The sequence below is a fragment of the Delphinapterus leucas genome, chromosome 15 (genome assembly GCF_059928025.1).
Source record: "Delphinapterus leucas isolate spDelLeu-1000000601 "Yukka" chromosome 15, BTC_Dleu_Yukka2, whole genome shotgun sequence".
In the NCBI taxonomy this organism is placed as follows: Eukaryota; Metazoa; Chordata; class Mammalia; order Artiodactyla; family Monodontidae; genus Delphinapterus; species Delphinapterus leucas.
Genome location: NC_143143.1, coordinates 4,102,599 through 4,115,676, shown reverse-complemented (window position 1 = coordinate 4,115,676; position 13,078 = coordinate 4,102,599). Strand labels below are relative to the sequence as shown.

General features: G+C 40.0%; 1 protein-coding gene across 14 annotated transcripts in view; it reads left to right on the top strand.

Moving 5' to 3' along the window:
• RNF216 (ring finger protein 216) overlaps positions 1-13,078 on the top strand; it is a 171,987-nt gene that overhangs the window by 43,974 nt on the left and 114,935 nt on the right. For all 14 annotated transcript variants that reach the window (XR_016387720.1, XR_016387723.1, XR_016387721.1 and 11 more), the window contains exons 6-7: positions 7,374-7,476; positions 9,309-9,473. Coding sequence is in view for 10 of the 14 variants with exons in the window: in XM_022565467.2 (XP_022421175.1) it covers positions 7,374-7,476; positions 9,309-9,473 (268 nt within the window). In the remaining 4 variants the exon portion in view is untranslated. The remainder of the gene's footprint in view (positions 1-7,373; positions 7,477-9,308; positions 9,474-13,078) is intronic.

Genomic DNA, 13,078 nt, shown 5'->3' with positions numbered 1-13,078 from the left:
GCGCGCTTTTTTTTTTTTTTATTTTTTTTATTTTTGGCTGAGTTGGGTCTTCGTTGCTGCACGCGGGCTTTTTCTGGTTGATGTGAGCAAAGACTGCTCTTAGTTGCGGTGCGTGGGCTTCTCACTGCGGTGGCTTCTCTTATTGCAGAGCACGGGCTCTAGGTGTGCGGGCTTCAGTAGTTGAGGCTCTCGGGCTCTAGAGAGCAGGCTCAGTAGTTGTGGCGCACAGGTTTAGTTGCTCCACAGCATGTGGGATCTTCCCGGACCAGGGCTTGAACCCGTGTCCCCTGCATTGGCAGGCGGATTCTTAACCACTGTGCCACCAGGGAAACCCTGTGCTCTTTTTTAAACCTCTGTAGACATAAAGGTTTGTATAAGTGGTGCTTTATAATTTTTTTCTTTTTGAAACTGAATTATACTAAATTTGACCAGTAGGAGCTTCTTAAGATGCACTTGTGTCTTTTTAGCATGACTCCATTAGTCTTTGAGCACATCCTGGCTTTCTAATAGGCCAAGTTACCCCAGGCTTACCTTGAACTTCTCTGCCCAAAACCTGGAATCTGTCATTTCCCCCAAGACACCCAGGTTTCTTAGAATGAGGATTGTTATTTATAAACTAACATCTTGGGGCTAAACTTGCTCATCATACCTACTAGCCTGTCATTACTTCTAGGACCTTTTTAAGGGACAAACCAAGAAAATAAGTTTTTTTTTAAATCATGAATTTATATTCAAAATTTCCCATTCAAATTTAACATTAAAATTTTTTTCTCAATCTTTCTGAATTTTACATTTATGTGTTTTTTTCTTCCACTAAAAACGTAATTTCTAATAACATTAATATATTTATTTTCTTTATCCTAAAATATACATAAAATAATTTTAACATTATAGTACCGATGTTACTAGTACTAATACCTCTACTGAGTGAAGTAAACAATGTTTTGTAGTTATTTTTGCACTTACGTATATTTCACTAAGGCAGTACAGTTAGAATATAGACTGTGCTGGGCTGTAGATTGATGATGTTGGTCAGGTCTGGAAATTTTGTAGCCATTATCTCATTAAATAATTCTTTTGCCCTGTTCTCTTTTTCCCCTCTTCTGTAACACTTTTCTTCTAACCCTTGTCCATGATGGCTCTTAACATCATCTCTTTGTTTCTGAGATGCATTCCAGATGATTTTTCAGATCTAACCTCCAGCTCACCAATTGTCTTTTCAGTGGGGTATAATCTGCTAGTAAGTCCATGTGTTACGTTTTTAATTTCAGTTTCTATATGTTTTTCATTTCTAGTATTTTTATTCTTTAATTCTTCAGGCCATTCTAACAGTGTTTTATTTTTTGTTTGTATTTTTAATCACTTTAGGTCTTTAAAAACAAACATAACTTCTTTGTGTTCTGGGTGTGATCATTCTGACACATGAAGTTCTTGTGAATCTCATTCTGTTGTTTCTCCTGGCCTCATGGTGTCCTGTTTCCTTGCGTTATTTTGTAGATTTTGACTGTGAGCGCATTACTTGAGGTCTTGATAGAAACGGTTCCTTCAAGGAGGACTTGCTTTAACTTCTATCATGTGCCTCAGGGCAGTGTCAGTCTAATACTATTTTAGGTTTTGTCTGGAAGTTTTATCTTACCTGGGTAGTAAGACTTTAGTCTGGATGAGGACTGGGTAATCACAAATTCTGAGGGGGAGTTTTGTTTTCCCATCCATCCACTCAGCATCAGTGTTAAGGCATGCTTTTCCATGTGGTCTATGAGCTTTGTCTCTTATCCTGTGTGCCCTGTGAAAACTAAGGGCTCACATTTATTAGGATCAACAAATGCCCTCAGGAAAACTAGCTTCTGTGTTCAGCTTATTTCTCAGGGGTGTCAGTTTCACTTAGATTTGGACTCCTGAAAACGCCTTACTAACTTAAACATTTTGGTGTACTTTAAAAGTTTTATTTTAATATTTCATTCAGCAGTTTTCAATTGGACACTGCCTGGGTACTTAATTGGTACTTAATCTTCCATACTGCTGGAAGGGGAAGCCATTTTGTTATTTTACACGCCATTCATTCTTCTCAAGCCTTTCCTCCATATTCTGGATTGTGTATAACTTAATTTTTTTTATTTTTGAACTATAATACACATACAGAAAAATGCACAAAATAAAGATGCACAGCTTAATAATTTATTACAAATAAAAACATTCATGTAACCACCACCCAGAAATCTTCAAAAAATAGAGCATTGCTGCCATCTTTGAATGCTGTATGAAGATTTCATGTAGTCTGTATTCTCTCGTGACTGGCTTCTTTCAACATTATGTTTGTGAGATTCTTTCATGCTGTGTATAACTATAGTTCACGCATTTTCGTTGCTAAGTAGTATTCCACTTGTATGAAAATGCTGTAATTAAATTTTTCCCTCTACTTTTTTTTTTTTTTTTTTTTTTGCGGTACGCGGGCCTCTCACTGTTGTGGCCTCTCCCATTGCAGAGCACAGGCTCCGGATGCGCAGGCTCAGCGGCCATGGCTCACGGGGCCAGCCGCTCCATGGCATGTGAGATCTTCCTGGACCGGGGCACGAACCCGTGTCCCCTGCATCGGCAGGTGGACTCTCAACCACTGCACCACTAGGGAAGCCCCTCCCTCTACTTTTAATGGACATTTGGGTTGTTGTCACTTTTTAGCTATCGCAAATAATGCAGCTATGAGCATACTTGTACATGCCTCCCAAGCCCCTAGTCTTAACCAGACTTGGCCTTCTTTTTTTTTTTTTCTGGCGGTACACGGACCTCTCACTGTTGTGGCCTCTCCCCTTGCAGAGCACAGGCTTCGGATGCGCAGGCTCAGCGGCCATGACTCACGGGCCCAGCCGCTCCGCTACATGCGGGATCTTCCTGGACTGGGGCCCAAACCCGTGTTTCCTGCATCAGCAGGCGGACTCTCAACCACTGCGCCACCAGGGAAGCCCAGACTTGGCCTTCTTTACCACCCTGTTGGCTAGTGATACCTTCAAGTAGAAATTTTTTAATTTTGTTTTTTAATTTTGGTCTTGTTTCTCATCTTTGGGAGTATTGGCCTGCCATTACTAGAAGTGAAGGTGCTGTTTTATTCTAAGGTTTTAAAATATTTTCTTTTTAGTATGTAAACAACATGATGACAACTGCATTATTTTTAATTAATAAACTTTAATTTTGGAATAGTTTTAAATTCATAGCAAAATTGAGCAGAAATATCTACATTTTTACAATGAGAAATATCTCCTAGACTTCCACTCAACTAAAAAACAACTGATTGATTGATTGATTGATTTTTGGCTGCATTGGGTCTTCGTTGCCACACGCGGGCTTTCCCTAGTTGTGGTGAGTGGGGCTGCTCTTCCTTGCGGTGTGCGGGCTTCTCATTGTGGTGGCTTCTCTTGTTGTGGAGCATGGGCTCTAGGTGTGCGGGCTTCAGTAGTTGTGGCACACAGTCTCAGTAGTTGTGGCTCGAGGACTCTAGAGCGCAGACTCAGTAGTTGTGGCGCACGGGCTTAGTTGCTCTGCGGCATGTGACATCTTCCCAGACCAGGTCTCAAACTCGTGTCCCCTGCATTGGCAGGTGGATTCTTAACCACTGCGCCACCAGGGAAGTCCAAACTGATTTTTTTTAACGTACCTTTTTAGTTCTTGGAATGAAAACCTAATTTTTTTTGGAGGGTAAATACAATTTTGGATATTTTTTCATGAAATAGTGTTATGTAAAAAAATATTTTCCATTTTTTATGGTGTTATTAGTGATTACCTTTAATAAAAATTATTGTATTGAATTTTCCTTTTTGTTAAATATTTTTCCTGTACATAGTTTCACTAGTGTTCTGATAAACATTCTGCATTATTCCATGTAGTATTTTTCCTTATTTTTGTTATACACGGTATGCTGAAACCCTAAAAGTTAAGATTTGGGATCAGGGATTATAAACAGATTCATGATCCTTGAAACATATTTCCAAAGAGCTTTCCAGGGAATTCCCTGGTAGTCCAGTGGTTAGGCCTCTGCGCTTTCACTGCGGAGGGCCTGGGTTCAATCCCTGGTTGGGGAACTAAGATCCCACAAGCCAGGTAGTGCAGCAAAAACAAACTAACAAATAGCTTTCCTGTGGAGTTGTGCCAGTTTATGTTGCTGTTAGAGATGTATATGAATTAGTTTAATCATTCCTCAACAATATTGAGTAGTCTTATTTTAACTAGGCATAAAGTAAATAATATTTTAGTTGTGTTTCTTTGATAATTAGCTATGTACCATTTTTCATATATTTGTTTACTAATTGTATTTCCCTCCTATGTAAATTGTTTACTCCTTCTCTTGTCTCATTGAGTTCCTTTTTTTGTTAATATTTTCCTGATTATGAAGCATAATGTTTGTTCATTTTAGAAACTATAAATGTATATACCTAGCACATTTAGTTACAGAATACTGATTTAATAGGAAATACCAAGTAGTATTTTGAATAACTTATAGTAAATATTAAAGTAATCCTTTAGAAATTTAGTATACTGTAATGTTTCCCTCTCATTCTGTGGATGAATATATTATTTTTTAAATGTCTGCAGAATTAGTCTTCAGTGTACTATCAGTAAAGTGTGACCAAATTGACAGATCCTGTGACAGTTCTGTTCTCCTACCTCCTGAGTCTCATACATGTCATTTTTTCTAGGGGCTTACTGACTCTGTGCCTTTTGCATCACTGAAAAGCAAATATTCATCCTTAAACATAAATTCTTGTGAATTCCAAAGGAAAGGGAATGTTCAATAATGGTATTGAATCTTTTGAAACTTACAGTATGATTTTCCTGACACTGCTTTCCTTTCGTCCCTGGGCTGTTGAGACTAAGTTGTTAATTCTCAAAACTAAGTTGAATGTTGTTAATGTAGGGCCGAAAGGAGGCCCAAAGCAGAGTTGAGCAAGCTGGTATTTTGTGGGGCTTACTCTCAGTCACTTTGTGTGCAGTCTTTAAGTTACCTTTAGATGTAACCAGCTGGTCATTTTAGCAGGAGGGGCCTGTTCACCAGAGAACCTGCTGTGATGGTTACCTACTCTTTGACGCTTTAACTGAGACTTTTCACTCACATGTGATGCAACTTAAGTTGGATCGAGGCAGCAAACAACTATTAAAGAATAAAAGCTTGGAATATTAGCTTGGCTTATTTAGTGGGAGTGCTTTCTCGAAACCCTGTAGCTTGTCAGGTCAGATCAAGCATGAAATAATATCAGTAGGTTGGCAGATTTGAGTTCTGACAAGCATTTCGATATGTGAAGTTTTTAATAGTGTTGAAAATATAAAATGAATTGCTAAGAGAAGAACCTCTAAAATGCGGCCAGGGGTGGGGGGGGTGATTCAGAAATTATACCTACTGTTCTATAGGATGTACTTTAGGAAGTGCATAAAAATAGAACATTTTAAAGGATGAGATTTTAAAAACTAGAAACAAGTTTTACTACTTTCTTCCAACACCCTAGCAGATCATCTTCCATGCATCCCACTTAGGAGACCTCTGGCTTCACTCATGCATGGCTATTCTATTAAGATTCTTTATATTTGACCTTTTTATCTTTCCCCAAATTCCTGGTTTTGGGGCAGTTTGTTGGCCTGTGGTAGCCACACTTATCAGAACGTTACAAACAGGTAAGATTGGAATGGAGGAGCTATTCCACATCTGGTTTGTAGTATGTCCAGTTGTGCATGTTAAAGGGGTTGTTTGGAACTTCGTGCCTTTCTCCACAAATACTGGGTTCTTAACAGTGAATGATTCTCAGGTTAGCCTTCAGGGATCTGTATAACCTGTGGTGCTCATCAGTTTGTACTGGAACAAAGAGTCACCATCAGTGACAATGCTTTAAATGGGAAATGTGCTCAGAATTCTTGACTAGGGGTGTCTCCCCTTGCTGCTACTGTAATATGGGAAAGGGGTTTTTCCCTCTCCGGGCCTCTGGCATTATGTTCCAGAGACTGGGCGTGGTGATAGGAAGAGGAGAGCTTAACAATAAGAAGCATGGGACTCCTGGTAGTGATGATGAAGAAAAAGGTGTTGAGATGTGCTGACCGGTCCTGGAGTAGGAGGAAGAGGGGGCTTTGCAGTTGGGCTTTGTATTCCGGCCAGTGCTGAGGGCCCTGAGGGGGATTGCAAAAGAAGCATGCCTCCCTAATTTTTAGTCCCCACACACTGGCCCTTGGTGAGAAGAGGAGCTGGAGGTGAGCACCTTTTCTCTGTCTTCTTCCTGCTAGACCTGTCTTAATTAGAGGCTGCGCTCCTGACACTGGACAGGAGAGACCTGGGGAGAAGGGAGTTGAGTGAGAATCATGGTGGGGCACCTTCGAGGCAGTGGAGTCATCTTCAGAATCTGCAGGAGCAAGGGAAGGAAGGTAGAGGAGACGGGAAGCCCCAGTTGCCCTGTAACTGGGAAGCTTTCTTGCTACTGAAGTGGCTTGTGCTGCATACCGCCAGGCTGTACTTGTCTGTGTGGAATCATCCCAGGAGTACAGTTCGTTGCTTCTTTGGTTGTTAGGGTGAAGGGCCTTGTTAGTTAACATTTGTAAATCTGGGTGGTGATACATCTCTCATGTTATCTTACTCTCTATATCCTTAATTTTGAAGTGTTTCATAGTAGTGATAAAAAGACAAGGTTGTTAGTTTGGTATGAAGAGAGTCTGTTCTTAAGCAAACATGGTCTGTTCCTTCAGCCTTACAGTAAACTGAGCATCCCTCAGATTGTCATGGGGATTTATTACCGTAGGGTTAAAAGAAGTATTAATGAATTAGTAGAAGGTCTTTTATGTTCCATTTATTAACTCTTAGAAAACTTTTTTCTTTTTTTTGCTGCACGCGGGCCTCTCACTGTTGTGGCCTCTCCCGTTGCGGAGCACAGGCTCTGGACACGCAGGCTCAGCGGCCATGGCTTACGGGCCCAGCTGCTCCGCGGCATGTGGGATCTTCCCGTACCGGGGCACAAACCCGTGTCCCCTGCATCAGCCACTGCGCCACCAGGGGAGCCCAAAAAGCTATTTTTAGTTGTGAATGTAAATACAAACTTTTCCCCATACAGTTCAACCAGTAAGAATTTCAATGATTTCATTATATTGATATGCAACTAATAGAAAAACTTCAGAGTTTATATTTCAGTATGTATATTACTTTTTAAATTAGCAAGTAAAAATAGAGATTCAGTGTAACTGTCTTTTGTCTGTTTATTTGTTTTGTTTTTCTGATCTGCAAACATTTTAATTCCCTGATAGGTCAATTATAATGTGTGTCTAGAAACTTTATTTTCACACATTACATTTGAATCAATGGGCAGGTGTGGGATTTGGAAGCACTATGAAAGTAACATCATTTATTTTTGCAGACTTTGTAATTTTCTTCTGGAAAATCCAGATTATCCAAAGAGAGAAGATAGAGTCCTTATCAATCCCAATAGCAGCCTGCTTGCCAGCCAAGATGAGATAAAGGCAAGTTGTGCTCTTGTTTTGCAGTGTCTACTTGGAAATGCTCTGCTCTTTTCATCATTTTTAAGGGAATAAACTGCTGTGTCAAGACACATTTTTTAAGACAATCCAGGAAAAGAGGATTTAAGAATATATATTTTAGTGGGATTTCTCCATCTGAGTCACTTTGAATTTTGTATTTGACTTCTTTCATTGTAACTCTATCTTCCCTTCCCCACAAAGAATTAAACAAATCCTCCATATCTTTAATCCTACAAAGGAAGTTCCTAAGATAAACAAGAATTGGACCGGATTATTTGTATCATTTTAGGTTTTTTTTTAACATTTTATTATGAAATTTTCAAACATACAGTAAAGTCAGAAGGCTTTTCCATTGATTACCTATATATCCACCAGCAGGACTATTAAAAGTTAACATTTTACTATGTCCATTTTGTCACATGTCCATCCCTGTGTCCATCAGCACATTCCTCTCATATTTTATTTCATTATAATGCACTTCAAAGTAAATTGCAAAAACATCAATACACTGCCCCGTAAATACTTTAGCATGCAGATTATTGCCTAGAGTTTAATGTATGTTTACAGTTCTTCTTTTTGTATAAGATTTATATACAGTACATACACCTGTGTAACCAAATCCTGTATCAAGATATAAAGTTTGGTTTTTAGAAATCTTAATCATTGCTTCATTTGTGATCCAGACTAGCATTTAGTGTGTTAAGCTGTTGAAGGAAAGTATAGTTCAGAACTGCTTCACTGGGATCTGTTGTACCATCCTTCTACTTACCACAAATTCTTTTTGACTCTTTCTTTTATGTATGGGTATTACTCATTTTATTGCTCTTTACTTTTGTGCTTTTCAGATGTTACAATTTTTTTTACAAATTGAAGGTTTGTGGCAATCCTGCCTTGAGCACATCTGTTGGTGCCATTTTTCCAACAGCATTTGTTCACCTCGTGTCTCTATGTCATATTTTGGTAATTCTCACAAGATTTCTGACTTTATTACTGCATTTGTCATGGTGATCTGTGATCAGTGACCTTTGGTGTTACTGTTGCAAAAAGATTGACTTGCTGAAAGCTCAGATGATGGTTAACATTTTTTAGCAGTAAATTATTTTTTATTTTTTTTTGCGGTACGCGGACCTCTCACTGTTGTGGCCTCTCCCGTTGCGGAGCGCAGGCTCAGCGGCCATGGCTCACGGGCCCAGCCGCTCTGCGGCATGTGGGATCTTCCCGGACCGGGGCACGAACCCACGTCCCCTGCATCGGCAGGCAGACTCTCAGCCACTGCGCCACCAGGGAAGCCCAGCAATAAATTATTAATTGCAGCATGTACTTTTTTTTTTGTACATATGCTGTTGCACGCTTACTAGACTACGGTATGGTATAAACATAACTTTAACTTTTCTTTGCATTGGGAAACCAAAATATTTGTGTGACTCGTTTTATTGTGATACTAACTTTATTGCAGTGGTCTTGAACCAAACCCGCAGTTTCCCTGAAGTATGCCTGTATTTTGTAGCTGGAAAAAAATTCATTTTTCTAAACATTTTGCGAAAAGAAAATGGCTAAAAAATTGGGTTCAAATCCCCAGCTATACTTTTTCATAGTTCCAACTAGTAAAACTAGTCTTCAGACTCCAGACAGACTGTTTAACCTCTCTGAACTGTTATTTCTTCATCTCTATTCAGGGTTGGTATCCTCCTTTAGAGTAATTATGAGTACAAGTCAGATTATTCTCTTCTGTAGTAAATAATTCTTCAAATGATTTCCCCCTCGTAGGAAATGCACTGTCTGGCCTCTAATGTTGTGCCTCTCTCTCATTTCAGTTGCCTAAAATAGACTTTTTTGACTATTCTAAATTGGCTCCTCTTGACCAGCGCTGCTTCATCCAAGCTGCTGACCTCCTGATGGCCGACTTCAAAATGCTCAGCAGTCAGGACATCAAGTGGGCCCTGCATGAGCTCAAAGGACACTATGCAATCACCCGAAAGGTGCTCTACTTGGTCTTCCTGCTGGGGTCACACCTCTTGACTAACTACTCCTTCCCATGATAACAGAATGAAGAGTTCAGCTTGTGGAAATTGGCATGGTTTATGATGGTAAAGAGCTAAGGAGTTTGTCAGGGCGAAGGTAAATAGACAAAGGTATTTGCTGATCAGGAAGAACTGAATGAAAAGAAATACATATTAGAAGCAGGGAGGTTCTGGTTTGACCATAAAGACATGGAAGGTAATGAATTTTCCCATGGAATGCGGATGACTAGAGTGTAAAAGATGCATTTCAGTGCTATTCCTCCCTCATTTGCTTTCTGACTTGGAGCTGGCCACCACAGTCCTCCCCCAGATGGCTCAGTTAGCAGTTACATGTAGAGTCTGTAAAGGGCCCAGGAACCCAGCTCTGCCCAGGGAGTGGTGGTTTGCCTCAGAAGCGAGTAGGCAGCTAACTGAAAGCTCTCGAGGTTTTGTTTTTTTCTTCTGGGCCCTAAATAAGGTTCCATGTAAGGGCCTCTGTTCCAGGGCTTGGAAGGGTGCTGGTCACTAGTGGGTAGCAGACGTGCTTCATTTAGTGAAGTCCATTGTACAGTGCCCGTTTCATGGCAGTCAGCCGGGATGGAAGAGTGAGCACCAGCAGGTCCTTGACTTGCTCCTCTTTCTCCTGCCTTTAAATCCATTTCTCCTGCTGAAGTTCTGGTGATTCTCAGCAGACAGTGTGCTTTTCTTTCCAGAAGACAAGCAAATGTGGAGTTACTTTAACGGTTAAAACACCCACTGGGTCATAACCTGAAAGAAGGTGAACATTGGTGAATTTGCTGCGTGTAGGCCCCTTCCACCTTTAGATTGATAACATCTAGGCAGCTGGCAACAAATTCCTAATTGTAGGTTCATTTTAGGTAAAATTACTCTGAAGGGAACACAGAGATAGTGCCTTCTGTTTCTGAGTCTCATTCCCCATGCTAAAGAGGGAATGTTCGTACTGTCATTGAAAAATGAATGAGCTTCCCCCCCAAAATAACGACCTTGAGAAAGAAGGGGCTCTTTCATCTTTAGGCCCTGCCTGGCGTCTTTACTGACGCTTTGGTGCCTCACACCTTTTCTGAGCTCCCAGGGAGCCTAGATGAGAAGTAAGAGGGCAGCAGCAGGAGACAGCCCCTGTGGTCTGGGTGTGGGCTGGTCCTCATTGGTAACGTCCCTGCCGCCATCCTGAGATCAGTAAGAGTAACTGTGCTCGCACATGCTTCTCCCCACTGAAGGCCTACTAGTTATATGGGTGGGAGGTTGTAGGGCTTTGTGGCTCAGTTCTTGTTCATACCTTCCTTATCCTTTTCCTTGTTTTTCTGGCCCTTTATATTTTTATGGTGTCTGCTTGTTTCAGTGGGTAATTTAAAAATTTGCAGGATTTTGGAAAGAGGTGGGTTGGACTATTTGAATGTAAGGTGTTTAAGGAGAAATAATGTTTGACAGAAGCTAAAATCTGATGTGCTCAATCAGAAAGTCTCCCTGCTCTATGGACATGGTGCCCAAGACTTCTGCCTTGTAGGAAGTTACACTCACGTGGACAGGGATGTAGGAAACACACCCGGAGATGCTTCCTAGTTTCAACAATAGCATGTCTTCCCTGCGCCACTCCCCAAATATGATGATTGCTTTGGGAGGGTATGCTGACTGAAGACAAAGTCAATTCTCCGTGGATTTCTCTTTTTTTTACTTTTTACTATAAACATCAAACACATGTAGAAGTAAAGATGGTATTGTAAAAAACCCCTGCTTACTGTCACTCAGCTTCAGCAATTATCAGCTCCTGCCCAGTCTTGTTGTATTGTATTTCCACCCCTACACACTTCTCCCTCCCAGACTGTTGTGAAGTAAATTCCAAGCTTCATTTCATTTTTTTCATCCATAGGTATTTCAGTATTTATCTTTAAAAGATAAATACAAAGACAAAATAATTTTTAAAACACAATCAAAATACCATTATCGCAGCTTAAAAATTAACATCATCAGATATCCAGTCAGCATTCAGATTTCTCTGAATATGTCAAAAATCTTTAGCTTGTTTGGTCATGGAGTTCCAAGTAAAATCTGTTTATTGCAGTTGATTGATAACTTCTTAAATCTCTTTTTAAAAATCTGTAAGCTATCTCTCTTTCTTCCCCCTTTATTTTTCCTTACTGCCTGTTTGTTGGGGAAAACTGGGTTGTTTTATCTTACAGGTTTTCACAGTCTAGATTTTGCTAACTGCACCCCTGCATTGTAATTAAATGATTCCTCTGTCCCCTCAATTTTGTGTAAATTGATGGTTACATCTAGAATCTTGATCAAACTTAGGTTTGATTTTTTTTTCTCTCTCATGAACTTTAATTCTACTTCTGCCACTTGGTGTGTGACTTTGAGCAAGTGTCTTAAACTTGCAGAGCTTCAGTTTTCTGTTAGTAAATAGTGGATGTCTTAGATGGGTAATGTGAGAATTAGATGAGATAATATATATCAGGCCTATAACACAGTGCCTCACATATATCAAGTTTCAGTAACAAGTTCCCATCCCTTCACACTTCTCTCTGTGTGCTACAGACTAATTTTCAAACCATTTTACTTAACGGTTACTCAGTGCTATCTTCAGAGTTGGTCCTTAGTGTAGTACAAGAGCACAGGAGCCTTGCGTGGTTCGGCCTCCTTAGGTTTGCAGCGCTGAATTCATGCTAGAGAGGCCTGTGACCAGCAGGGCCCACTCTGGTTTGTTCCAAGCCTGTGGTATGGAGGCCCAGAGTGCGGGAAGACTCTACCCGCATGTGTGTGCACTTGTGGATATTTTAGCTCCACTCTTTTTATGGGTGTATCCTGTGGGTGAGCTTCTTGGAGACCCCAGTGCAGCTGCAGTAATGTTTCTTCTGGTTGTAAAGTTCTGCAGGGACAGAAATGCTATCAGCACTAAGTGTTTTCAATGAATAACTTCTAAACTGGAGAGAACTGGTCATCCTTAAAATTCACAACAGGAACTACTTCTTAAAATGAATGTTTATTTTTATCAAACTAATTAATTTCCATAGTTTAAAAAATCAGGGACTTCCCTGGCTGTCCAGTGATTAAAACTCTCTGCACTTCCACTGTAGTGGGTGCGGGTTCAATCCCTGGTCAGGGAACTAAGATCCTGCATGCTGTGCAGCGCGGCCAAAAATTTTTTTAAAATAAATAAAATACAATAGTGGCAAAACGCTCATGTATAATTTTGTAAATGGCAGGCTGAAGCCCCCTTCTTCATCCTCTTTTATATGTTTTTTTTTTCTGGTATTTACCTCCACATTTATGAACATATTATTATGCTTGATTCATTTGTTATAGTTTACTCTTTATGGTAGATGGAGGTTCTAGATCTAACACACACTCATCTTTTAAATGCATACAGCTTTTTTTAAATCTGTTTTTAGAATTGTCATTGTTAATGACTGTGGAAATGTTCACTGCTAGGGCAAGTAATATACTATGATAACGTTTCCTTTTTTTGAATTTTGTATTTTTCATAGAGTTAAAAATCAATTGCCTTGGTTTTTTCATTTGCTTTTTTTTGTTGTTTTGTTTTTTGACTCTGGGTAAATCTTTCC